General features: G+C 46.4%; 1 protein-coding gene across 1 annotated transcript in view; it reads left to right on the top strand.

Moving 5' to 3' along the window:
- Positions 1–18399, top strand: part of ENKUR (enkurin, TRPC channel interacting protein) — a 41857-nt gene extending 23458 nt beyond the window's left edge. The window contains exons 3-5 of the mRNA XM_075552529.1: positions 1193–1416; positions 6987–7133; positions 18009–18399. Of these exons, the coding sequence (XP_075408644.1) occupies positions 1193–1416; positions 6987–7133; positions 18009–18182 (545 nt within the window). The 3' untranslated portion in view covers positions 18183–18399. The remainder of the gene's footprint in view (positions 1–1192; positions 1417–6986; positions 7134–18008) is intronic.
- Positions 18400–27221: the final 8822 nt, after the last annotated feature.

The following is a 27221-nucleotide window of genomic DNA, read 5'->3' as shown; positions in this document are numbered from 1 at the left end:
AGAAAAGCAATAGCTGGGATGGGGGGAAGCTGCTTCCATCAATAACTGTAACTGATCCCATTCCATCTACTCCCCGTTTCCCTGGTACCCTCCTTTTCTGACATCAAAACACTCTGCCCACAAGGATCAACTGCATACTTAGTGAGTTCAGTGTAAGTGGAAAGTGTAACAGTCCTTGATTTAAAAAAAAAAAACATTAAGCAATTCGTGCCAGCAAAAGTAGAACCTACAAACCAAGCATGGGAGCCTTCTAAGTGTGAGGCCTTGTTCTCCTTTTGACACAGGTCACGCACGAGGGTGTGGGCTCTGCGGTGACCACCTTCCAGCTCGCTGATCTGTAGTGCTCATTTAGCGACCCTGGAGGCAGGCTCCTGCAGAACATTTTGGCACTTCCGACCCACCCAGAGGTTCTGCAGGAGACAGGCCTGGAAACCTGCTCTGTAAAGGTTACAGCCTAGGAAGCTGTCCCATGAGGGTCGCTGTTAGTGTAACATGGACTCCACAGCACAGGACAACAGCAGACATCGGGACCCCGGGGATCGGGAGAGCAGGAGTCTACAGTGAAGGCCTGCTAGTCCTTCTCCCGCTGGCAGTAACTCAGAACCACTTATCAGAAATTTTCTCTCAGCTCAGAACCATACCTATAGTTCTTGTTTGAAAATGAAGTCTTGCATCCAGGGCATAAGACCACAAGGTATATGAGGCTGGGCGTTGGCCTTCTGTCGACAGTCCAACATAGATATAGCTCAAGATGTTTGCACTATCAAAATGAAAGTCCTTCTGGTGGAAGCCCATTTACCCGCCTCCCCTCTCCCTTTGTACCTCATCTGCTATTTCTGCTCTCTCTAAACGTATTGCCATGGGAAAGCTGAACATTTGTTATTGAAATTCCTATAAGGAAATATTTCAAAAAATTGTAGTGTAATTAAAATGGATTCATAGTCTATGATGTGGGTGCTCATCCCCCTCCCTTAGATGTTCCTACTGCTCTTCCAGACTATATTTCAGCAGACTAATAGATTATGTCCCACTTCCTTTTGGTTTTTTTTAATTATTGACTATGTCCCTTAAATGTTTGAACCGAGTAATAGAGCTCAAAGACATTAGTGGTAATAGATCTGAATACAGTAAATCGCACTGACCACCATTTTTGAGAGTCTTAGCGTGACCAATGAAATGGTATGCTTGACAGAAAAGAAGTTTGAGTGGAATGCGCCCAGGAAGCCCCCAGTGCCACTGCGGAGTGAGCATCCTGTCATGGGAATCCAGAGCTCCAAAAACTTCATAAACACAAATGCAGCGGATGTCATCATGGGAGTGGCCAAAAAGCCGAAACCAATTTATGTGGACAAAAGAACAGGTGACAAGCACGATCTTGACTCCTCGGGATTAGTTCCAAAGTTCATCAATAAAAAGGTAACCGATGCGATATTTACAGTGGACCTTAAGACTCGACTCGCTTCAGGAAGGCATTCCCCAAAACGGCCTATATTTTCCTGAGTGGCTCTCTCACTGAGCAGATTGTACAGGTGGCCTGTCACCTTCCTCCGCCTTCTGCGTTTGGTCCACATTGACTGTAATGACATGGAGCGGGCCCTATGCGACGATGGGGAGTAGACAACCCCGGATAGCTCAGTGGATGGAAGGTGTCATCGGCCTCCTTAATTCCAATGATGAAGGTAGTCAACAACCATAGCATTCCCGTAGAAGTGCCACTGAAAGCACAATCACTTCTGCAGCTCTAGAAAGAGCCAACCGTCAGGAGAGCCTCTGATTCAGTCCGTGGGTTGGGGCACAGTGGGAGAACGGAAGAGGCACACAGCTGCGGAGCCAGCCACCCCCGGCAGCAGAGTGTAAATCGTTCATATTGATGATGTGCCCAGGCGAATGTAATCACTTGTCTTTAGTTGAGGGGAAAGAAGTTCTGGAAGGGATTTTTCAGCAACCCAGCCCTGTTGGACATTAAAGGAAATCCAGTCTTCTTTTCTGACAAGATAGGCATACAATTTTATTGGAGGAGATTATAGAAGCTTGGGTGAAATGATTTGGATAGACAGGATCTTTAAAAGCAAAAAAAGTTAGTTTCCCAAAGAAACTTAGATGGATTTGATTTCACTTTGTATACTTGTTGACCTTAGGCAGGCTTGAAGCACCGGAAGGACAAAAGCAGGTGCAAACCCGAAACAGTAGTAATAAGTGAGTTATGACAAGAAAGGAGGGAGGAAATAATGGAAGGAAGGAAGGGCAGACCGATGGGGAAATCTCACTAGTAACCTAGGTGGAGCTTGGGTTCAGGTGGGTAGACGCAGCCCTTGTTGAAACTCAAGACAGGCAGTGCAAGAGTGAGATCACGTGGGAAGACATTTAGCGGGCATGTTGGCAGAGATGCAGCCCGTGCGGAAACAGTTACTGTGTACTTCTCCAGAGACCACACCCCCTGTTGTGGGCCCCAGAGGTTGTTCAGGGGCTTTTTTATTCCATAAGGCGGGGAAAGAGAAATTTCACTCTTCTGCACCTTCCGAGCACCTCCTAGCCATTCTTGCTCCACCATCACGTGTCTTTCCGTTTTCTCACCCACACTGTGCCCCTCTTCCTGGCTGCCCTCCTGAGGAGCTAGTCACCTCAATACATTTTCTGTCTTCGGCAGAACATGTGGAAATAGTCTTCTTAGACTCAGAAAAAAATATGAGGTGAGTCACCCTGTGCTTGTCATACAAACCACGGAAAATCCATTTCTCTAGGTACCCATTGTCCTCCCGTGGGAGAAAACACGGGACTGCCTGTTCTGGTTACGTTTGGTGGCTTCTAAAGCCCAATGGAGACATTCTACTTTCCCCACGCGGTCCCTATGAATCAGAATCGGTTAGCTACCAGAGGATTTGGTTTGGGTATTTTCTTATTCTGTAGGTGCTTCTAATGAATCCATCAGGGTCGTGACAAGCTTATTTGGCTGATGTCTCACTTTAAAAGTGAGATAAGTCAATCCCTTTGAGGACAATGCCATTCAAAATGAATAAGCCTCGTGCCATTGTTTCAAATAAAATGTTATATGCCCACTTAGGCCATGAGAAACAATTCCCAAAGGCAAGCTGACGCATGATGATTACATGAGGTGCCTAGCAGGAAGACAGCACCTCACACCATAACTCTGCACTTACTCGCTCTGTGATCTTTAACAAGTCGTGGGATGTAGCTCAGGTATCAGAGGAGGAGTAAGAAATACGAAATATGCTAAGTGCGTGACACAATAAATGGCATCTAAAAAAGTTTAATGATGTTAAATATTGTCCCAATGGTGCAGTGGTGAACCCACTCGGCCTCTAACCAAGAGGTCAGCAGTTCAAACCCACCAGCCACTCTGGGAGAGAAAGATGAGGCATTCTTTTTCCATGAAGACTGATAGCCTTGGAAACTCTCTGGAGGCAGCTCTACAGGGTCTAATAAGGGATCTATGAATTGGAATCAACTTCACAGCTGTGACTTTGGTCTAGTATTAAAAGTATACACGAGCCTTCAATGATGTAACACAGAGGACTATTTCAGATCCCTGACATTTTTGCCCATGTGTGAGACCATTTTCCCCCCATGAATTCCTTCATCTCCATCAGCAAGTGCCTCAAATCCTCATTTTCGGCCAACAAGGTTGTTCCACCAGCATAATGCAGGTTGTTAACAAGCCTTCCTCCAATCCTGATGCCACCTTCTTCTTCATATAAGCCAGTTTCACTGAGGATTTGCTCAGCAGACATTGAATAAGTATGGTGCAGGGTATAACCCTGAGGCACACCTTTCTTTATTTTAACCATCCAGTATTCCTTTGCTCTGTCTGTACAACCTCCTCTTGAGCCATGTACGAGTTCTGCGAGAGCACAATGAAGTGTGCTGGAATTCCCATTCTTCTCAAGGTTATCCATAGTTTATGTTGTGGTACACATGGTCAAATGCCTTGGCATGGTCAATAAAACTCAGAAATATCTTTCTGGTACTCTCTCTCTTGAGCCAAGATCCATTGATGCAAGCAATGATATTTCTTGTTCCATGTCCTCTTCTCAATCTGGCCTGTACCCCAGGAAACTTCCTGTCAATGTGCTGCTGCAACTGTTCTTGGGTGATCTTCAGCAAAATTTTACTTTTATGTGAGATCAGTGACCATTATTCTATAATTTGAGCATTCTGTTGGACCATCTTTCTGTGGAATGGGCACAAATATGCGTCTCTTCCAGCAGGTTGGCCAAGTAGCTGTCTTTGAAATGTCCTGGCATAAACGAGCGAGTGCTTCCAGTGCGTCATCAGCTGCTGAAGCATTTCAGTTAGTAGTCCGTCCACTCCTGGAGCCTCGTGTTTGGCTAATGTTCCCAGTGCAGATTGAACGCCTGCCGTCAGCACCATTGACTCTTGCTCACTTGCTCCCTCCTGGAATGGTGGCATGTTGACTTGTTCTAGTTGTTTTTGGTACAGTGACCCAGTGTGTTCTTTCCAACTTCCCTTGATGCTTCCTCCTCCACTCAATAATTTGCCCGTAGAATCTTTCATTATTGCAACTTGAGGCTTGATATTTTTTCTTCACTTCTTTCAGATGAAGATATACTGAGGGTGCTTTTCCCTGTGGGTTTGCACATTTCATTGTAATATCTGGCTTTGTCTTCTCGAGCTGCCCTTTGACATTTTCTATTCAGCTCCGACTTCATCCTTCCTTCCATTTACTTCTTTCACTCTTCCATGATTAAGAGCAAGTTTCAGAATCTCTTCTGACATCCACTTTGACCCTTTCTTTCTTTCCTGTCTTCCTAGTGCCCTCTGATTTTCTTCCTGAATGATGGTTTGATGTCCTCCCACAGCTCATCGGGTCTTCTGTCTCTGGTGTTCAAGGCATCAAATCTCTTCTTGAGGTGGTCTCCAAATTCAGGCAGGGTAGACTCAAGGTCATGTTTTGCCTCTCCTGGATGAGTTCACTTGTGCTAGGTGTCCAGTGCTGGGTGTCAGACACTGTGCTTCCTGTTAGTCTTCCTCCAGGACCAGGGCCACCCCCAAATGCTACGGTCACGACAGTGCAGAGAAAAATAATGTGGTAAATCAGTTCTTAAAAATTTCTTGCCAGAAGTGACAGAGGTCACCTCTGATCACATTGGAGAATTCAGCTGGTCAATTACCCTTACTTCAAGAGAAATCAGCAAAAGCCAAACCCCAGGATGGCCAGCAAGTGGATTCTGACTGTAGCAATCCCAAAGAACAGAGGAGACTTGCCTCTTTGGGTTTCCAAGACTATAAGTCTGTACAGAAGTAGAAAGCCTCATTTTTCTTCCACAGAGCAATTGGTGGATTCAAACTGCCAAACTTGCAATTAGCAGCTCAACACCTAACCTACTATCCCACCAGGGCTTCTTATTGCAAGAAAGCATTGTTCCATCAAGAAGAAAAGCAAGAAGAACCAGAATATCTGAGGGCAGTTTCAATGACTACCAGATCTGTCCATTACAGCCACCGTAGCCAGAGCTTCCTTGACCTCCTCAGTTCTCTGAAAGCCCCTATTCTTTTCCCTCCCTGCTCCAGCTCACCTATGACTTATGCTTTCAGCCGATCTGGGGTGAGTCTGTGTTGCCACAGAAGTTACAGTCAATGAGGGCAAACACGTCACCTTTCTTAGTCACTGTTGTCCCCGGCACCCAGTGCACACTCAAAAAATTGTTTACAGAATGAACCACGAGCAGTTCCGTTTCTTTAAATACCGATGCCACAGAGCCGGGATTCGGGTAGAATCCCTGTTGATAACATTGCCGTCAGTCCTTGGAAGCCCCCTCGGAGCCTAAAACTGTGCTGTACATTCCAGAACCGACGTCAGGGCCAAGTCAACCTTCTCTGAAAGCGGGCGCCCGTGGTATTTTTAAGGGGTGATTTTTATAAAGGCCTTGGAAGCATTAGTCCTCTTTTATTTAAGAAAACCGTGCAAAACAAGCCTTAGAAACTTAGGACATTTCCAGGCTAATGCCTACACTCCTAAAGCAAATAAAGGAAAAAGTACAACTAGATCTAAAACAGCGGTTCCAAACTTTGAGTCCTTTGGGAGTCACCTGATCCATCACAGTAGCAAGATGACAGTGAAGAAGTAGCAACAAATATAGTTTTATGGTTGGGGGTCATCACAACATGAGGAACTGTATGAAAGTGTCGCAGCATGAGGAAGGTTGAGAACCACTGGTCTAGAACAAAACCAAACTCAGACCCATTGCTGTCCACTTGATTCGGCTCAGAGTGACCTTAGAAGACAGAGTAGAACCGCCCCATAGGGTTTTCCGGGCTGTAATCTTTATAGTAGCAGATGGCCGGCCTCACCTTCTCACATGGAGCCGCTGTTCAGTCTGAATCACAGCTGAGCATTTACCAACTGCATTACCAGGGCTCCTGCCTAGAGGCCAGTTCACCAGTCGGGAACAGGTTCTGGACGCCATCAGGCAAGAACAAAGAACCTTAGCAGCCCCGGGAACAGCTCGGGTGGTTTTAGTAGACCAGAATCTACTAGAAAAGCCCAACTCCAACCAACTGCTGGTGAGCCCATTCTGGCCATAGCGGCTCTATAGGACGGAGGTGAATGGCCCCTGTGGGTTTCCGAGCCAGCAAATCTTTGTGAGGCGAGAGAGCCTCGTCTTCCTCGAGCAGGGTAGCTGGCGGTTTTGAATGGCCGACCTTTCAGTCAGCGGCCCAACGCGTTACTCACTGTGCCTCCAGTATCAATTACAGGGAGGCTCGAAATAGTTCATAGAAGAATTCCATTGTCTTTCCATTCCATCTTTCCATGCACTTTTCGAACCCCACTCATACTTCCTAGTGAGCAAAAATGGCTTCCTTGCGTCAATTCGCAGTGTTTTGAACAAAGCCTTTAAATCTGTACGGTTTCTTTTTTGTCTCCCATTCCTTGGTTAGTATATTCACGGGTGGACGATTGCATGCAGGATGCTGACCTTTTTCCTCCGTATTAAACACCATTCCAGGATTATGGAGCCACCCCTGAATATATATGTAAGCGAAACGAGGAAGTAAAGCAAGCCCAAGAAGAATACGACAATTACGTGCAGGAGAACCTTCGGAAGGCAGCTATGAAGAGGCTCTCGGATGAAGAAAGGGAGGCAGTTCTGCAGGTGGGCGCGGGGTCGTTTGTGTTCATCTGTCAAGCTTTGGGCCATTTCTGAATGGAGTGTCGCTTTCTTGCCTCCCTCGACTATCCCAGCCAGCGCTCTGGTGGTGAAATGAGGCCCCTCCCTTGGCTATGATGACCAGTCATGCCTCTCTGGGGGAGAGGGAAGAGTTGTAGTCAGGAGCTACTGTGCCGCAGCCTTTGATTTCCAAGTGGACAGGGGTCTCTAGTAGTCTGAAGTCGTGTAAGTAGCCCGCCGCTCTTACAACAATCAGGCAAATGTGTAGGGCAAAATCGTGTTTTTATCTTCATCCTCCAGTGCCTGCATTTAAAATCCATATGCATAGATGGGTTGTTTTTTCACTAGATGGAGCTCTAGAATAATTCAAACTGTCCCTCGACCGACTCTTTCTTTTTTGATGATGATGCAGATGTCTACGTTTGAGCATAACTAGCAGGTTTTATGTATATGTTCCTGCTTTTGAACAAACATAACTAAAATATGCGTTTACAGATATTTACGTTTGAGCTTGCCATGCAAGACCTCTATCTAAAGCATTTCAAACATCGGCAGACGTGGACAGGGCGGCCGCCCCAGCATGTTTAGCGGGTACTTGTGCCTACTGCTCTACAGATAGGTTTTACTTCTCTCTTACACAGGTAAACACGCACCTGACCCTTTGTTTGGGTAGGTTAAGAGCGTTCCACAAAGCCATTTCCAGTCACCTCTTAAAAACTAAAAACACTGTGACCAAGTAAAAACTCTCTTAACACGTTCCTTTCTGCTCAAAAGAGATCCGCATGCTGTAAAAGGCTTCACATTTCATTGACTTCATCACCCCTAGTAAGCATTGATTGCCTGCAAAAATCAGGGTGCTCAGCCCTCGGGGTATTTTTTAAAGGTATAAGGTCCAACTTCTGCCTTAGCGAAGGGTACCCCCTGATTGATGAGGCATCGTGTGTTGGCATGGTGCTGCCGGCCGGCTAGAGATGATCCAGGCGCCTGGAGCACCCGCGTGGCAGAGCGGACCTGCCCTGCGGGCTTTTCTTGGCTCTGATCTTTCCAGGCGTTTGCTGGCTCTGGGTCTTTCTCCCTCAGAGCGAGCCACTCGGTGGGTCCCCACCGACAGTCTTCAGGTTAGCAGCCACGCGATGAACCTTCCACCGCCTGGGTTCACTTAGAAATGAAGACGCGTCTGTATAAACGTGTGTATATGTGAATGTACGCGGGAGTGCTTTTTTTTTTTTAAATAAGGGTTTCAAAGCATACGCAAGGGTAGCGATCTTCCGCCACATCAGAGGGGCCTCTCATACAGGCGTGGTGGTAAAGGACAGGGCCTGTGTCTCTTTGCAGACAATGGCCGCCCGGTACCTAGCGCTGTGCCCAGTGTAAACGTGATTGCTGGGAGGTACGGAGGCAGACAGAGGATGGTGGGAAGGATGGCAGCCACAAAGGGAGGCTGTTTGGGGAACACCTGCTGGACAGTGAGGCTGCAGTAGAGCCCGCATAAGGGGTAGGTGAGCCCTCCCGGAGACGGGACATGTGCGGACCACACTGAGTGTCATGTACAACCCTGCAGTGACCATGGTGATGCCTTCTGTGGTAGCTCATTAACTCGAGTCCCTAATCCATTCGAGGAGGCTGCTGGTCTTGAGCCATTCTCTCTCTCTCTCTTTCTCTCTCTCTCTCTCTCTCTCTCTCTCTCTCTCTCTCTCTCTCTCTCTCTCTCTCTGACCTCCTGCCACTCCCCTTTCCAGTTTCAGAAGGTCTATGATTTGGTGAAAGGCGGGTGTGCGTGTGATAGCTCAATGATCCTGAGGAACAGGGAAAAGAGGAAGACTTCCCTCAGGAGGAAAGGGCTCCTCCCTCGTCAGCTTCTTTGATGGTCATTACCAACCAGCCCTCCACTTCCTAATGTGGTCGGCAAGGTTTCCTCACAGCCTTTGATGCAGCCAGAGCAGACTCTCCTTCTGCTGCCTTATTGGCTAGGGAGTCCAGTTGCCGTAGCAACAAAGCCAGGAGCTCCGCTCCCGACAAGCCCTGAGCCAGGCGTGCGTCCCTGGTGATGGGTTGCACTTCTGTGACAACACAGTTGTATGCCCCTGAGCCGGCCACACTCTGTGCATTATTCATCAGATAACTCGTTATGCCTGGAAGGCATCTTCTGGTCTAATGATTGCAAACCCCTTATTTACAGATGAGGGTCTAAAATGCAAAGATATTAAGTGAGCTCATTTGTTCCTTCCCTCACCCAATTAACTCATCTCAGGCTCAGCGTGTATCTTCTAGTCCCCATGAGTAGCCCTGAGCACACTGAGCTGAGCAACACAGATATGGCCCTGGACGAACTTGAGGTACTGAACTTGGGGGTCACTGTTGTCTTTCTCTTGTGAATGGGAGGGCTTACAGATTAGCTCGGGTTTCCATTAAACAGTCCGTCCACATTTTTGTTTCATCTCTTTAACTGCAAGCAACCACAATTGAACCCCTCTCATCCCACCTCCTGCCCGTTTGGGGCAGTTTCCACTCAGTCTCTTTCCTAACGAACGTGCCTGCTCTCTGTCCTGGAGCAAATGCTGCCCAGTAATTCCAGTGGTGGATGGTGTGTGCCTCCCCCCTGGCTATTGTTGCCCTTTCTGACCTGCCTACTGTTTGGCTGGAAATTTAGCCCTTGGGGTTGAGTTTATTGCCACACCTCAAGGGTGACCGAGTTAGTCTGGGTTGACTAGAGAAACAAATTCATAGACACTCATATGTGTATAAGAAAGAGCTGTCTCCCCCAAAAAGAATTTGTTCCAAAGGACGACATTGACTCTGCAGCTCTGGGAGATGGACATATTTGATCAGAGCACACGGAGCCAGATGAAGGGGCAGGAGGAGAGAGTGGTGCACAGCCTGGCCCACCAGGCCGTGATGATGATGTTCCTGAGTAGAGCAGCCAGTCCACAGAGAGAACAACATGGCTGGCCCCACTATGAGACATGATACCCCTCAGTGACTAAGGGCGATACAGGGGACAGCACCAGAGACACCGAGTGGAATTGCACCTGACCTGATCCCACCACACCGAGGCAAATCACTGGGGGAGTGCAGCGGAACAGCAAGGGAATGGAGTGGCAAGGTCCCCAGGGAATGCTGAAAGTGGACTTTGGGGCCAGGGCGTGGTGCCCCAACAGACTGGACTGGAAAACGCTCCTAAGGGCCAGCAAACGATCCCTGAACTAACTACAAGCTTTTCTCTTGTGAACTGTTTTGTTCTGTTCTTTGTCAGTGGTTTGTTTTTGTTGTTTTGTTGTCTGGTTGTATACTGTTGCTTTGTTTTCCTCTGTCTAGTTTTCGTGCATGTTAGTGACTCCACAGGTCTGTCTGAATAGGACAGGCTGGATGAACTATCTGGAGGAAAAACAACGGGACCGACAGTTCTGGGGGGACTTGGGGTGGGGGGGTAGGAGGGGTAAGGAAGTGGTGTTAACAAACCCAGGGACAAGGGAAAAACATGGGACCCCAAATGGTAGAGAAGGGGGAGTGGCAGGCCTGGTGGGAAATGATCAAGGTTAAGGTTGCTTAGAGAAGAGGTATACTCTAGCCCAGGTGGCGACGAAGCATGGTAGTAGGGCAGGAGGAAAGTCAAGGGAGATGGAGGAAAGAGCTAGGAGTCAAAAGGCATTCATGGAGGTCTAGACAAAGACATGTACATGCAAATATATATAGGAGGATGGGGAAATAGATCTATGTGTCTATATTTATAGGTCAAGTATTAAGGTGGCGGAAGGACCTTGGGCCTCTACTCAAACACTCCCTCAATGCATGAATACCTTCTTTTATTAAATTGGAACTCTATGATGCTCACTCTCCCGACACAACGGCTGGAGCCAAAGTGGGTGAACAAGTAAATGTGGTGAAGAAAGCTGATGGTGCCCGGCTATCAAAAGAGATAGTGAAAGAGGACCTGATGCAAGGGGCTTAAGTGGAGAGCAAATGCCTTGAGAATGATTGGGGCAGGGAATGTATGGATGTGCTTTATACAATTGATGTATGTATATGTATGGATTGTGGTAAGAGTTGTATGAGTCCCTAATAAAATGTAAAAGAAGCAAAGAGAAAAAAATGATTAGGGCAAAGACTGTACAGATGTGCTTTATACAATTGATGTATGTATATATATGAACTGTGAAAAGAATTGTATGAGCCCCAATAAATTGTTAAAATTAAAAAAAAAAAAGAAGAAAGAAAAAAAAAGAAAAGAAAAATAGAAAAAAAAAGAGATAGTGACTGGGGTCTTAAAGGCTTGAAGATAAACAAGCGGCCATCTAGCTCAGAAGCAACAAAGTCCACATGGAAGAACACACCAGCCTGAGTGAGCGAGTGGTCCCAAAGGGATCAGTTACCAGGCATCAAAGAACAAAAAATCATATCATTGACTGCACACCTCCATGATAGGATCGCTGAAGACAAATGGGTGCATAAGCAAATGTGGTGAAGAAAGCTGATGGTGCCCGGCTATCAAAAGAGATAGTGTCTGGGGTCTTAAAGGCTTGAAGGTGAACAAGCGGCCGTCTAGCTCAGAAGCAAAAAAGCCCACATGGAAGAAGCACACCGGCCAGTGCGATCACGAGGTGCCCAAGGGATCAGGTATAAGGCATCATGCAAAAAAAAAAGATATAAGTGTGTGTATGTATGTGTATATATGTGTATATGTATATATGTATGTATATATATCATATTAAATGAAGGGGGAAGTGCAGAGTGGAGACCCAAGGCCCAAGTGTCGACCAATGGAGATCCCCTCATAGAGGGGTTTAGGAGAGGAGATGGGTTAATTAGGGTGTTCGGTAGTATCGATGAAGAACACAGCTTTCCCCCGGATCCTGGATGCTTCCTCCCCCCAACTACCATGATCCGAATTCTACCTTGCAGGGCTGGATAGGACAGAGGCTGTACACTGGTGCATATGAGGGTTGGAGGTACAGGGAATCCAGGGTGGATGATACCTTCAGGACCAAGGGTGTGAGGGACGATGCTGGGAGAGTGGAGGGTGAGTGGGTTGGAAAGGGGGAACTGATTACAAGGATCCACATGTGACCTCTTCCCTGGGAGAAGGACAACAGAGAAGGGGGGAAGGGAGACTCCGGATAGGGCAAGATATGACAAAACAACGATGTATAAATTACCAAGGGCATATGAGGGAGGGGGGAATGGGGAGGAAGGGGGAAAAAAAAAGAGGACCTGATGCAAGGGGCTTAAGTGGAGAGCAAATGCCTTGAGAATGATTGGGGCAGGGAATGTATGGATATGCTTTATACAATTGATGTATGTATATGTATGGATTGTGGTAAGAGTTGTATGAGTCCCTAATAAAATGTAAAAGAAGAAAAGAGAAAAAAATGATTAGGGCAAAGACTGTACAGATGTGCTTTATACAATTGATGTATGTATATGTATGAACTGTGAAAAGAATTGTATGAGCCCCAATAAATTTTTAAAATAAAAAAAAAGAAAAGAAAGTAAAAAAAAAAAGAAAGAGCTGTATATACAAAAGCAATTGTACATTAAGAAAACAGCCCAGCCCAATCCAGATTGAGACCGTAAATTTGATATTAACCCATTAAGTCCAATGCCAGTCTGTAAATTCCTCTTCAGATTCAGACAACACATGTAGCAACACTGAGTGCAGGAAGAACGCAGGCCGGTGGGTAGAAAGTCTTGTGGATCCAGTGGCGGTGGAAGCATCTCAGCGCTGGTGTGTGTTTCCACGTGGCTCCTTCAGCTCCAGCGAAGCCCCATGTGTCTTGTCAGCAGGAAGACCAAACAGAGAGAGAGAGAGAGAGAGAGAGAGAGTGTGTGTGTGTGTGTGTATGTCTGCCCCCCCCCCCCCGCGAGCTATTTATCAACATGGCACCTCCGAGTGAGGTCGTCAAGCTGAGACCTGATTGGCAGGCTAGACTCCACCCCTTCACAAGTTGACACCAGTTGATGTAGCTACCACAGTGCCTCAGGACCATAGCTAGGGGTGAGGCTGGGGAGGGCGGGGTGGTGGCCGGGGATGTCACCAGTTTCTGTCCAACCTGTAAGCCTGGCCTTGTTGATGATTTTGAGTTATGTTCTTTTTTGTTTAACCCTCCCATTCTATCCGGAACCCTCTATTGTGATTCCTTTCGCGGCAGTTTTTAGTGGATGACGGGCCATCTCGGTCTGGCCTCGGGGTCCTAGAGACTGAGATTGATTTGGTCCAGTAGCCCGTTAGACTATGGTTTCCATGCATTGTCTCTTTTCACCGCGTGTTCGGTCCTTCAGACAGGCAGAGACAATAGCTGTTCCTTCCTCGAGTTTGCTTTAACTTTGGGTTTGGTCCCCAAACTGCCATGTGTTTGAATAGGGACTGAAATTCACACTTACCAATCCCCAAGCCAGTGTTTGCCCTGCCTCGGGGGTACCCGGGGGAAGCTGTACTACTGGACTGGTCAGGGGTCCAGCAGGAAAGAGAAGATCCACTCCCCTAAGAATGTGAAGAGGACCTACAGAAGCATCTCTGTTTTATAGACGTGAAGCAGGGAGCGCCGTGCTACCCTTCGCTTCAATGGCAGGGGGGTGATAGTATTAGGAGGGCCTCGAGAACATCAGAGACTGAAAGAGGGGCTCAATTCCCTTATTCATTAGTGGGAAGGCATGGGCTTGGCCAGTTCATTCTCATGAATATGCATCCACTTCCTTCCCCCATCTCGTATCATGCTTTAGGCAAGTATATAGCGAAGGAGGGATGCACTCAGAACTAGAGTCCCAAGTAGAGCCAAGAGGGTAGGGGGTGCATCCACCATTGGCTGAATTCAGTCAGAGGGCAAAGGATCCAGTGTGGTATAGCCCACAAGGATCAAGCCATAGACCCCACCCCAAGGCACAAAGCAGGGCAAGATGATGGAGAATGGATGGGAAGGGGTTGTGCAGAGATCAGGCGTGAAGAGCTTCAAACTCAACTCAAAACTCACTGCCGCTGGTGTGTTTTTGAGACTGGAACTCGGTACCCAAGTGGAGAGCCTCAATCCATAGAGCTGGTGGCTTCCATCTGCTGACCAGGCAGCGAGCAGCTACACCCCTACTCCCAAGGTTCTGCTCAGAGTCAAAGCACCTACTGTTTATTGTATGACCCTGTCCCTATTTGAAAGTTTTCCAAAGTGAATAATATCATTTCAGCACTAAAACAAGTGGAAAATAAATCTAAGGAGAATAAGAGAAAGTTGCTCTTGTGGCAATGGATGCAAGACCGCCAGATGGAATTACCTAGAAGGGAAAAGAAAAGTCTCAAAAAGCTCAAGGTGGTTATTTCAGTATAATAGGGAATATTAGTTATCTATGGTTTCCACTCCCTGGCTGTGCTCCTTGATCCGAACAGCCTTGTGCATCCTGGAAGATGAAAGCAAGCTCTTCCTCAAAGGAGAACGCAGAGGGGAAAGTGTATCTGCTGTGACCACGAGTGATATGTTAATCGTGCCCAACCAGCTCTGAGAAAGCCTTTGATATTTGGAAGTGTACGAATGCACAGATTTCCTCCGTGCAGTGGGCACCCCCGTGGGGCTCTGTGGAGGCCTATTTCACCTCGCATAAAAAGGAAAGACAGGCAAATATTCTTTTGAGGACTTCTTTTTGGAAGACAGCTCATGTACTTTTAAGAATGTCTCACACACGCTTACTCTCCTGACTCTTCTTTCTTGCTTATTTTTCAACGCGGAAGCCTTTTCCATCTATCTGTTCCCTTCCCAGATTCTTGCTAGACCCTCACGCAGTGAGAGGTCTAAATATGTCATCCTTTTCGCCAGCCAGCCTATTCTTACAAACATGTTTACCTAAGTGTGGAAATCAACCACTGAGATTGCAGTGATGAGGTATTTACCTAATCTGTTGTCAATTTGAGATGTAAGAGTGAAGGGGTGGAGTTTAGCCTGTCAATCAGGTCTCAGCTTAATGACCCCATTTGGAGGCACTAAGGAGATAAATAGCTCTCTGGAGGTGGGACACACTCTCTCCCTGCAAGACGTTGTTGACGAGCCTGATCAAGCTACACTGATGCAGCCAGAGCTCTGGAGCTGGAGGAGCCACATGGAGACCCCTGCCAGTGCTGAGACGCTTCCACCACCACTGGATCCACATGACTTCCCACCCACCAGCCCATGACCTTCCTGCATTCAGCATCATTGCATGTGTTTTGTGAGTCTGAAGAGGAATTTATAGATTGGTATTGGACATATGGACTAATATAGGACTTATGGACTGATCTGGACTGGACTGGAATGTCTTCTCCATATTCAATTGCTCTTATATATAAAACTCTTTCTTAAACACATATGAGTGTCTGCGGATTTGTTTTTCCAGTCAACCCAGATTAACACAATTGCCATTGGAAAGTTTCTGCAAAGATACTGGTTTGCATCGGTTTGGCAGAACTGATCCCTGGCATTTTGTTGCGCTCGGTGGACTTGTGAAAATGGCACTTTCACCAGGGTTCTCTCTAAAGTGGGAAGCCACCCAGTGTGGACATCACAAATTTACATGCCTTACGCTTTTTTAATGCTCATCTGTGAAACAGGCATTCTGATTTCATGATGAAATAACAAACTACCTCCCAGTATGTCATTTTTCAAAAATGCTTAACATGCTCATCAGGGAAGTGAATTTGGCTGTTAAATTATTTGAATTCCACCACCACCACAATCCACGTAACCCCGCGCGGGTATGTATGACAGCGTTATTATTACGCTGGCATTGCTATTGTCATCAGGGACCGTGGAGTCAGCTCCGACTCATAGCAACCCTGTGGGTAACCGAACAGAGCACTGCCCACTCCAGCACCATCCTTCCCATGGTTGTTAGGGCTGAGCTCACTGTTGCGGCCACCGTGTCAGCCCATCTTGTCAAGACTCTTCTCTCTCCCTGACCCTCTACCGAATCAAGCACGCTCTCCTTTTCCAGGGATTGGTCTCTCCTGATAATATGTTAAGTCCCATCATCCTCACCTCAGTTGGACACTTTAAAAAAAATCATTTTATTGGGGGTGCTTACAGCTCTTGTGACAATCCATACATACCTCCATTGTATCGAGCACATTTGTTTTTTTGAGGGCTTGGGGGTGGTTTGGGTATGTATGCAACCATCTTATTTTCAAAACATGTCTTTCTACTTGAGCCCTTGGTATCAGCTCCTCGTTTTTTCCCCCTTCCCTCCCTCGTGAACCCTTGATAATTTATAATTTTTGTATGAAGTTAGACGCTTTGAATTCTCTGTTAAATGCCAAGGTCTGACCACTATTTACACGGACAACATTTTCAAAGAAATGTTTCAAATTGCATCTGCATTTTGTCTTTCTGGTTTTGCATCAATAAAACAAGGTAAGCATCTATATTGAGCCTTAAATGATAATAATATTTTAAATTTATATGATTTAAATGAGTAGTTTGAGACTGCTTGGACAACGGGGTCCCTACCTCTACTTTATAAGAAATGGGAACTATGCAGAGATCAACGGGACCGTATTGCTCCTTCCAGACCCCACCACAGCCGTTGCTTTGAGTGGGTTCCAGCTCATCGCCACCCTGTAGAACAGACCAGAACTGCTCAATCAGGTTTATGAGATGGCAACTCGTTACCCGAGCAAACAGCCTTATCATCCTGCCACAGAGCGGCTAGTGGGTGTATTGGACAGGGTTCTCTAGAGAGACAAAATCAGATTGCTAGTAATTATATATAAATATATTTATAAAGATAGATATATAATTCAAGAAATAAACCATTAAATAATATACAGATAGATAATACAATAAATTAACAGTTAAATTATAAAGCAGTGAGACACTAGCAGTCCTTCAAGTTTTGAGAGCTGCCAGGTGCCAGTCCCCTTCTGTAGAGAGAGCTGGGCTATATATACCCAGGCAGCAAACAGCACGGCAGGTCCCCAACTGTCATCAACTGTCAGTCCCCCGCTCCAGAGATGAACATTCCAATCGCATGGGCTTAAAGGGACCTCAACTTATAGCGACACAGTCCACAGGCTAGGCATCCCACAGGTAGTGTACCCCTTTAAACTGAGGCACAGAGCAAGCAAGGTGAGGCTCACCGAGCCATTTATCCCTCTGCCCTTCAGTTAATTCTACTTGTGTTTATCGGCCAGGCTGGCACAATAAACTATAGCAGTGGGCTTGAACCTCCAACCTTGCAGTTGGAAGCACAGTCCTTTACCCACCACACCACCAGGTCTTCTCGTGACTTCTAAGAGAGCCTTGATTTTTTTTTCTTGTATCATTGAAATTTGGGCATTTTTTTTATAACTCCACCGTGCCAGGCGTAAAGTATAGCCGAACTGGCCAGAATCACCCCGTTAATGGGAATCATTCTGTTACAGAATGAGGATTATGATATTTTAAAAGTCAACCCTAAAGAAAACAAGCAGAAAATTGGTAAAAAAAAAAAAACATTTTCTGCCCGAAAACTGGTTCTTTCCTTGGAGCTATCAATCCGAAGTTGCTGGTTTGTTGTTTGTTTGTGTTTTAAACGAGAGCATTTGCTCTGAGCTAAGCATCATACTCCTTGTATGACCCTCTGCAAATGCATCTCTGATGGTTAAAAATAAGGGCAGCCATCCCACAAACAGAACCAATCAATACTCCCAATGGGACGGAGCCCTCCGTCAAGGACCGCGCTCGGCCTCCGTGCAATAGGTTCTGTTGCCGTTACCAAGCCCCTGATAAATGCCTGTCATTATACAAGTCCCTCTTGTCTGTGTTCTCTTACCTGCTTACATCTGCAGCTCCCCGGACCGCCCACTCGCTCCTTTACCGCTTGCTTCCCATTTTAGCTTCCTGGAGTAGTTACACATCTCTTTGCCGTCCACAGGGGCTGAAAAAGAACTGGGAAAAGGTTCACCGTGAGTTCCAGTCCCTGTCCGTGTTCATCGATTCCATCCCCAAGAAGATCCGCAAGCAGAGGCTGGAAGAAGAAATGAAGCAGCTGGAACATGACATTGGCATCATCGAGAAGCACAAAATTATCTACATTGCTAATAAGTAGTCATAGATTGTTAAGGAATAACCAGTTGGTGTGGAAAGATGGAGCCACACTGGAATGAACATTTTGTTAATCCTAGAAAGGGTAGAAGCTGTTGTAAAACTCATCAACCGGTGCAGGTGCTATTAAAGGATATGTGGATTTTTTCACTTTTATATACTAGAGAGTTGTTAGTGGTTTTTATTTTTGTCCCCTCCGCAACCTCCAACCAATATCAGACTTTCCCAGTATCATCTAATTAAAATTTTGTGAACTCTGTTCCAGTTTCCAAGTCTAATTTATTAGTATGATGACCTGGTTTCCTATAAACCTTCATCTCTGCGCCCTGAAAAATAAAGTCGGCAAAAATAAAACAACATCACGTTTTCCCTCTGCTGCATGGCGCAGAGTCCCAGCATGGACAACTGTTAGGCGCTTTGAGTTGGAAATCGCAGCACATGCTCCCTGACCATTCTGGAGTGTTTCCATCTCTTGATTCAGAGCTCCCTATGCTTAATAGCAGAGACTCTCCACAGGCAGGGTCACCTGTGTCTATTCCCAACATCTCTTCAAAAGCCATATTGCTGTATGACTCCAGGGTGACATTGGGAGGAAGCGAAATGAAGAGGGAAACTCAGAAAACGAAGAAGACCATCAAACTCCGCATCGGAGAGGACTCAGTAAACCAACCCCCTCCTGACATACCAATGGTCTACATCTTTGCTAGTGAATGAGTTTTATTTCAAGACTCACTCTACATGCTCGCTAAAGTGTAACATCGTCTCTTTCTCGTCGGTCCTATTTGCTGTGTGAATTCTGGGCTCTTAGGTGTAAGGTTGTAATTGCTTGCCTACGCAGAACAAGAACAAGAAGCAGACACCTATCCGTACATCTTTAAGGGGGAAGAGAGTCTGATGAAATGTTGAAGAAGATGCATTCAGGAAAACATCAGAACGATAGCAATTCCTATGCTCCACCGGGGCTTAACCTGTAGATGACCCAGAAACAAATGCCCTGGCTTCCTCACATTCTTCTTCACTGAACACAGAATCTGGGTGCATCGTAGAGACGTGTTTTCATGAGTCACATAAAAATGCTTACAGAGAAATATTTTTGAAGACTCACATTAAAACATTTTTTTCATCTCTCTTTTTGAGCATCATTTCTGGATTCCTATCTTAGGGAAGATGGAAAAGAAAGGCTAGTTTAGGACATACTCCTTCTGAGCCGGGACGTTTGGTTGGGTTTTAGGGTAGGCTGACAACTGTTAACACTAAAGCCCTCGCCGTATATTAACTCGGACATAATAAGCCCTCATTCCTACACATACCGTGCCAGGCCGTGAGCAGACCCGCAGGGAAGCCTTTTCTGCATGCTCTTTTGGGCACCCAGGTTCATGGAGAGAGTAGGGTAGACTCCGCCTAGAGACAGGGCTTGCCATGGTGCCAGGTACCGACGGGCTTGGAGGTGGGGCCCATCATTTCTGCCTGCATTCTGTAGGTACCAATGCTAGTTGCTACAACTAAGCCCATCGCCTTCAAGTTGATTCTGATCCCCCACCACCACCACACACACACACACACCCCTCGTACTGCGTGACACGGGCCCTGCTCCGTGGCGTTTCTTGACTCTCCTCTTAATGGAAGTGCATCACCAGGTGTTTCTTTTGTGGTACCTCTGGGTTTGAACTGCCAACCTTTAGGTTACACACCAAGCACAAAGAATTTCTCACTACAGTAAAGATGAATGCCTTGTCACTGGAGGGCTGGGGGTGTTCTCTGTTACACACACTGACAAAGGCATCTAGTCTCCTCCTAGCTAATGGCTGGCTCTGCTGCTGGAGCCTCAGTTCAGAGTAAGATTTTTTTAAATGAATATTTTATTTGGTAGATGATCCCTGTCCCAATTTTTAAATAATTCAAAGTCCACATCAATTCTTAAACCCTTGGGATGATTTCAGCCTGATGGGTATGGTGCGTAGGGCCATGCATGGGAGCGGCCTCAAGCTTTGAAATGCTCACTCCCTCTTCATGAGAGTTTGACCTCGGACAGCCTTCTGCTTTCTGTGACTGTCTGCTGAAGAAGCTAAACCGTCTGATGACATGCGATGTAGTAGCAGATTCATTTGATCTCCTTCCTCATCCATAGCGTACTTGGAGTCAATTGCTTACCCATAGTTCCTGGGAGAGCCTGCACTACCAGAGGATGCTAATCTTGAGGCTCCATCACGTCACATATATGTCCCATAGCCACACATCACGTCACATCCACACATCTGGGTCTGAGGAGGGGCTGACACCTGACTCAGGCCACTGGCCAGTGACTTGATTAGATTCCTTCTCTGGTGAGCCATGAATTAAGAGATACAGAGACTTAGTCTCTCGGGGGTAGACACCTGAGTCCTAAGGCCACACCTCACCATGCCAGCTAGTTTGATTTGACATCTACTCCTGTTCGAAAAACGCTCTGAGGAGACTCAGGACTTGGTGTGGTCTGGCCTCTGCATATCTTTGCAGCTTCGTTTCTTGAAATGCCTCCCTGGTCCTTCCCGCCATAAATGGTATTCCCATAATACTGGGGACACAGGTTCCTCTGCTCCAAAAATGCTACTCTCTCCTCTGTTGCTCTCCCTGCATCGTCTCCTGGCAAAGCCTACTCTTGATAAGTCAGCTCACCTCAACATTTCTTTGAGAGCCCTCTCTGGCTCCACAGCCCTCTGACCTTCCCTTAGAGCAGCCGGTTCTCAACCTGTGAGTTGGGACCCCTTTGGGGGTTGAGTAACCCTTTCACAGGGGTCACCTAAGACCATCGGAAAACACTTATGTCTGATGGTCATAGTAACGTAGACACTGCTCCTCTATTCATCTCCAGGCAGGTCCATCCACATGCAGAGATGCCCACATATGAGTACCCAGCGTGAAGACTGTTCCCATGCTACATCATGCTTCAAGACAACATTTCATCTATTTGTCATTAGAAATAAATATTTCACAATACAGAGTGACATATTGTTTTAGTGATGAATCACTGTGCTTTCATGATGTTCCATTTGTAACAATGAAAATACATCCTGCCTATCAGATCTTTACATGATGATTCGTCACAGTAGCAAACTGACAGTGATGAAGTCGCAACGACAATAATGTTATGGTTGGGGGTCACCACCACATGAGGAGCTGTGTAAAAGGGTCTCCGCGTGAGGAAGGTGGGGAACCACTGCCCTAGAGCCTTCATCGTATTGCTTTGTAAATGAAGATTCCTACTGAGGCTAGAAGCTTTGGGGGGTGGGGAAAGGATCATGGATCTTTATATTAACATTCCTTTGGACTAACATAAGAGCTGGTATACAGAAGACATTTTGAAATTGTTGAATCAATGACGATACCCAGGAATGTATTTTCATATGGTCCGTGGGCATACATCACCATGATATGAATCAAGGTAGACGGTAGAGATTTGGGCTGAAAAACTAACAAGTTGGTCCTGAGCCAACCAGGTGCTGAGTGACCAAGGCAGGAGGAGGCATTTTCTGTGCGGGTTAAAAGCTCCCGCACCAGACACAGGCTGACTCGGGTCTCCATCCCAGTTCAGCCATTCCCGCCACCCTGGGGAGCTTTCTTTGCTACATGTCCCTTCTCTGTAAAATGAAGTTAATAACTGTGTTAATCTGGGTAGACTAGAGAAACAAGTTCATAAACACACATGTGTATATAAGAGAGAGTTTTATACAAAGGGTTATTGTACATTAAGAAAGCATCCCAAGCCAGTCCAGATCTGATAAGGGCCCATATGTTTGATACAAATTGCAATAGTTTATTGTGCCAGCCTGGCCGTTAAACACAAGTAGGATTAACTGAAGGGCCGAGGGATAAATGGCTCGGTGAGCCTCACCTTGGTTGTTCTGTGCCTCAGTTTAAAGGGGTACACTACCTGTGGGATGCCTAGCCTGTGGACTGTGTCGCTGTAAGTTGAGGTCCCTTTAAGTCCACACGATTGGAATGTTCATCTCTGGAGCTGGAGACCGACAGTTGATGACAGTTGGGGACCTGCTTGCTGTTTGCTGCCTGGGTATATATAGCCCAGCTCTCTCTACAGAAGGGGACTGGCAACTGGCAGCTCTCAAGCCTAAAAGGACTGCTAGTGTCTCACTGCTTTATAATTTAACTGTCAATTTCTTGTATCATCTATCTATATAATTTAATGGTTCATTTCTTGTATTATATATCTATCTTTATAAATATATTTATATATAATTACTAGCAATCTGGTTTGTCTCTCTAGAGAACCCTGTCCAATACACCAATCTATCAAGTCCTCTTCAGACTCATGAAACACATGCAATGATGCCGAATGCAGGAAGATCACAGTCCAGTGGCATTGTAGATCCAGTGGCATTGTAAGCATCTCAGTGCTGGCAGGGGTCTCCACGTGGCTTTTCCGGCTCCAGGGTTCTGGTGCATCAGGGTAGGCCCATGTGGCAGGGATGTCTCACAGGGAGTGAGCAGAGAGAGAGAGATAATGTCTCCCATCTCCAAGCAGGAAAAACTGAGTTCCCAAAATTCTCAGAAGGCCATGCCCACACAGAGGCCTCACTGGTTATATGTTGACTGACAGGCCAGACTCTACCCCTTCACTCAGAATCCTCTCAAATTGACACCAGATTATGTAACTACCACGCTAACATAGCCATGCTTTGTAGTGATGGTGAAAATGGAATGAAGCAATGTATGTATAGCAATTCACACAGTCTCTGGCGATAAAAAGACAATAAACTTATTGTTAAGGTTTATTATTAAATACCTGCCTTGAACTTTGTGTTGCTTTTCCCCAGTTTGTGCTGAGCCTGCTAGTATGCTATCAATCCAACAAACTTTATCTCCAGAAAAGATCCAAGAGAAGAATTTAGAAGTCCTAGGCTGAATAGAGGTGGCTGATCTCCAAAGTAGTACTCAACTCAATACCATAGATTCAATTGTGACTCATAGCAACCCTTTAAGGTAGAATGAAACTGCCCTTGTGGATTTCTGAGACTGTAACTCTTTACGGGATTAGAAAGCCTCATTTTCCTTCTTTGAAGGGGGCTGATGGTTTTGAACTGCCGACCTTGTGGTTAGCAGCCCAATGCATAATCTACTAAACCACCAGGACTCCTCCTCGGCACTACACACAGATGATAACTGTATCAGGTAACAGCTATCTTTAATAACTGGCAGAAACTTGCCAGTGCCTTCTAAGTGACTCAGCACAGACATTCCAGATGAGAGATAAGCTTTAATCAGCAATGATGTCAAAGTCACTGAAGGTAAAGTTCTGCATGGTTGTTTCCAAAGAGGCCTCTGGGTGATAGTCCTTGGTAAATTAACCATGGCCCAGGACTTGACCTCCAATCCGAGGGCCCCTAGCCCACTGTTCGGAGAACCTCTGAGACTGACCAACATGAGTGGAAACGCACGTGAACTTGAGCTGGCACCTGCTCTCCGGGTAACCGCGTCTATGAACTATCTCTCAGCAGATCCAGTCCTCGTAGTTGTTCGTTCTGCCCCTGCCCACTTGTCAAGCTCGATGGGAAGACAACCCATAATCCAACAGGCACTTGAGCCAGAACAGAGCCCAGAGAAAACGAAATCTAGATTATTGCACAAGAGTTTGCTAGCATGGCGCGTGCAGGGTCACTCAACAACTGGAGACTTCCAGGTACCGTTTCAGTTCCTGGCCACACGGGGGTGAACAAGGCAGCCGTGCTGGGAAGACAGCAATAGTCGTGCAAACGCAGTTAAAATCACAAATTGAGGTGAGTGTTTTGAAAGAAAAGAAGAGGAGAGGATGCAAGGAAAGATCAAGGGACTCCTAACTCCGACTGTGTCTTTAGGGAAAATCTATCCAAGGATTTGCCAGTTCGGTGTGAGAATTCAGCATCAGGATTAAAGTGAGGGGAAGGGGAAGTTGCGAAGGGAAAATATCTGCAAGCAGAGAAAACAAAGCTTGGTTTCAGGATCTGAGGCGGGGAAACCGGGGACTCCTTGGGGGAGGGTAGCCTTTTGAGTTGAGGTGATCTTAGACAGCGGGCGAGATGTGCAAACTGAAGAGGAGGAGGAGGGAAGCAGGGATTATTAATGTGCTCTAAGCCACGCGAGGACTTGACATTATCAAAATTTTCAAATGATCGTTTGCTAGTGGATTGATTCTGATTTTTTAGTGACCCCATAACACAGGAGGTGTAGTCGTAGGCTGTGCGTTGGGCTGTTCATCTCAAAGTCAGCAGTTTGAATCCACCCGCCACTCTGCAGGAGAAAGATGAAGCTATCTACTACCATCAAGTCTTGGAATACCCCACCCCCACCCCACTCCCATCCCCGGACAGTGCTCTACCCTGTAGGTCACTCACTATGAGTCGGAGTCAACTTGATGGCCGGGGATTAAGGGGTCGGTAATGGGTTAAAATGGAAGATGAGTACTCCAGGGACTGTAACAACCTTCCAGGTAAGGAAGACCGTGGCTCCGCCCAGGTACAGAATGAGTGTTGAAGTTGGCATCAAGAGCAATAATAACATAGCACTGATCAAGGTCTAATGAGGGTGGTAGGGTGGGTGCAGGGAGGGAAGAGGAAAAAGAGGAGGGATACCAAGGGCTCAAGTAGAAAGAAATTGTTTTGGAAATGATGATGGCAACAACTGTACAAGTGTGCTTAAGACCATTGAATTGTGATAAAATTTGTAAGAGCCCCAAGAAAATGAATTTTTTAAAAGAATGAAATATTTAGGCGGTCAAATATGTCTACAACTGGGGTGATAGATAGAAGTGGGGAGAAGAGAAAGATGTTTAAGGATGCCAACCAAGATTCTGATCGGAGCAACCAGGTAGATGTGGTGCCATTTTCCGAGTCAAAAATAATATGGAAGTGGAGCAGACAGGCTGTTGGATAGGGCGGTGGCATCAAGATTCCATTTTTAGAAATGTTAAATTGGCAAATAACTTATGACATCCACTCAGAATGGAAATGTAGATGGAGAGATTGACGGAGTCTAAAAGACTAGGGTACAGGTATCAGTTTGGATCTTCATCGGGACAAATAAGATGCCTTTGAGAGGAAGTCGATGAGACAGAGAAGATGAATGAGTTCTGTCTCAGCAGATCTACCAGTGAGGGGTCAGATGGGAGACCAAGAGCAAGACGAGCAGAGACAGGCAGATGGCGGAAAAGGTCTGGAGAAGACCAGGAAGCCAGGAGGCCTCAAGGAAGGGGGCCTTATTTCTATAGATGGAATCTTGTCAGAATAAAATTCTCCTGCTCAGATTAACTACTAACTAGGCCCACCCTCTCCCCACCCACCCACCCACCTACCCATCCACACCCCTCCTATGTTTATTTGTAGTTCAAACACCTAACCCGGGAATTCTTTTCTTGCTATACATGAGTTAATCCCATGGGTCAGTACCACACCACTCATGTGTCTTAGCATGCTCGTTAATACAACCCACCTTTGACGAGTAAATTGATGGAGACTTCGGCAGCCCAAGCAAAAGGCTTCAGCAGCTAAGAGGGCTGATTCTCTTCAGTTTCCTAAATTCACTTTCTTGAGAGCAATCAAATTCCCCTCATTTCCTGGTGCTTAGTAACGCAGAGACGGTAATTTAAAAAAAATTAGTTCCTACAACACAGAAAAGGGATAAAACGGGAAAGAATTTTTTTCCTGCAGGATTCTCTTCTTCATAACGAGATAGAGTGTGGCCAAAAATGTCATCGGTCCCGACCCCGCATTCACATAGGTGTCCTTGGGGAAACTACTTAGTCTTCCTCATCTATAAATAGAGAAATTGGGCCATGTTGGGCTTAGCCTCCCTTACGTTCTAATGCTCAACGATAAACCTGTGACTCTTCAACTTGGCTCACAGCAAAGTGTAGTCTCCAACTTGAGCTAAACCAAAACCAAACGTGTCCAGTCGATTCCGGCTTATAGGACCTTATAGGACAGAGTAGGACTGTCCCTGTGGGATTCGGAGGACGTCACATCTTTACAAAAGTAGAAAGCCTTGTCTTTCTCCAGAGAAGCAGCTGGAGGTTTCAATCTGCTGGCCTTGAGGTGAACAGCCCAGTGCATTCCAAATGGATCCGAATGCAAAAAACAAACCAGTGGATTTGTGGTAGTCACCTAATCTGGTGTCAATTGGATAGGATTATGAGTGAAGGAGTGGAGTCTAGTCTGTCAATCAGATCATAGCCCATGAGGCTTCTGTGTGGGCATGGTCTTCTCCTGGGAATTCTGGAAAATCTGTATTTCCTTCTTGGAGGTGAGAGACTCTCTGCTACTCCCTGGGAGACATTGCAGAAGACAAGCCATATGGATGCAACCAGACCCCTGAAGCCAGAGAAGCCACAGAGAGACCCCTGCCAGCGCTGAGATGCTTACAACGCCTCTGGACCCAAAGACTTTCTACCCACTGGCCTGTGATTGTCCTGCATTTGGCTTCATTGCATGTGTTTCTTGAGTCTGAAGAGAACTTTATAGATTGATATCAGACATATGGGCTAATATCAGACGTATGACCTTGGACTGGACTGGGTTGGGATGTTTGCTCCATGTTCAATTGCTCTTGTATAGAAGTCTCTTTCTTATACACATATGTGTGTCCATGGAGTTGTTTCTCTAATCCACCCAGACCAACACAGGATCGAAAGCCAATTCTCCGTGCAAACTCTCCTCAAGCCAGGCTCCCTCCTTGGACCCAGTAGAAAGCACATTCAGAAGAGCGAACATTTGCACTAGCTTCCAATTCTCTCAGAGGATGACTTTATAAACAATAACTAGTCATTTGAGGTTTTCAACCAGAGGGCGTTCCTGCACCGAAGACCAGGATGAAAGGGGAACAGAAAGAGGAGGGAGACTCGTGGCGTTCGCATGGAACCCCGAGGGTGTGGTGCTTACGTGCCAGGCTGCTCAGCAGGAGGTTGGAAACTGGAACCCACGAACACCGTGGTTCTCCACCTTCCTCGACCCTTTCATACAGCTCCTCATGTGGTGGGGAGCCCCAACCCTAACATTACTGCCGTGGCTACTTCATCACT

Source organism: Tenrec ecaudatus, chromosome 6 (assembly GCF_050624435.1).
Source record: "Tenrec ecaudatus isolate mTenEca1 chromosome 6, mTenEca1.hap1, whole genome shotgun sequence".
In the NCBI taxonomy this organism is placed as follows: Eukaryota; Metazoa; Chordata; class Mammalia; order Afrosoricida; family Tenrecidae; genus Tenrec; species Tenrec ecaudatus.
The sequence above is the reverse complement of the archived record's forward strand: the minus strand, read 5'-3'. Positions and strand labels throughout refer to the sequence as shown.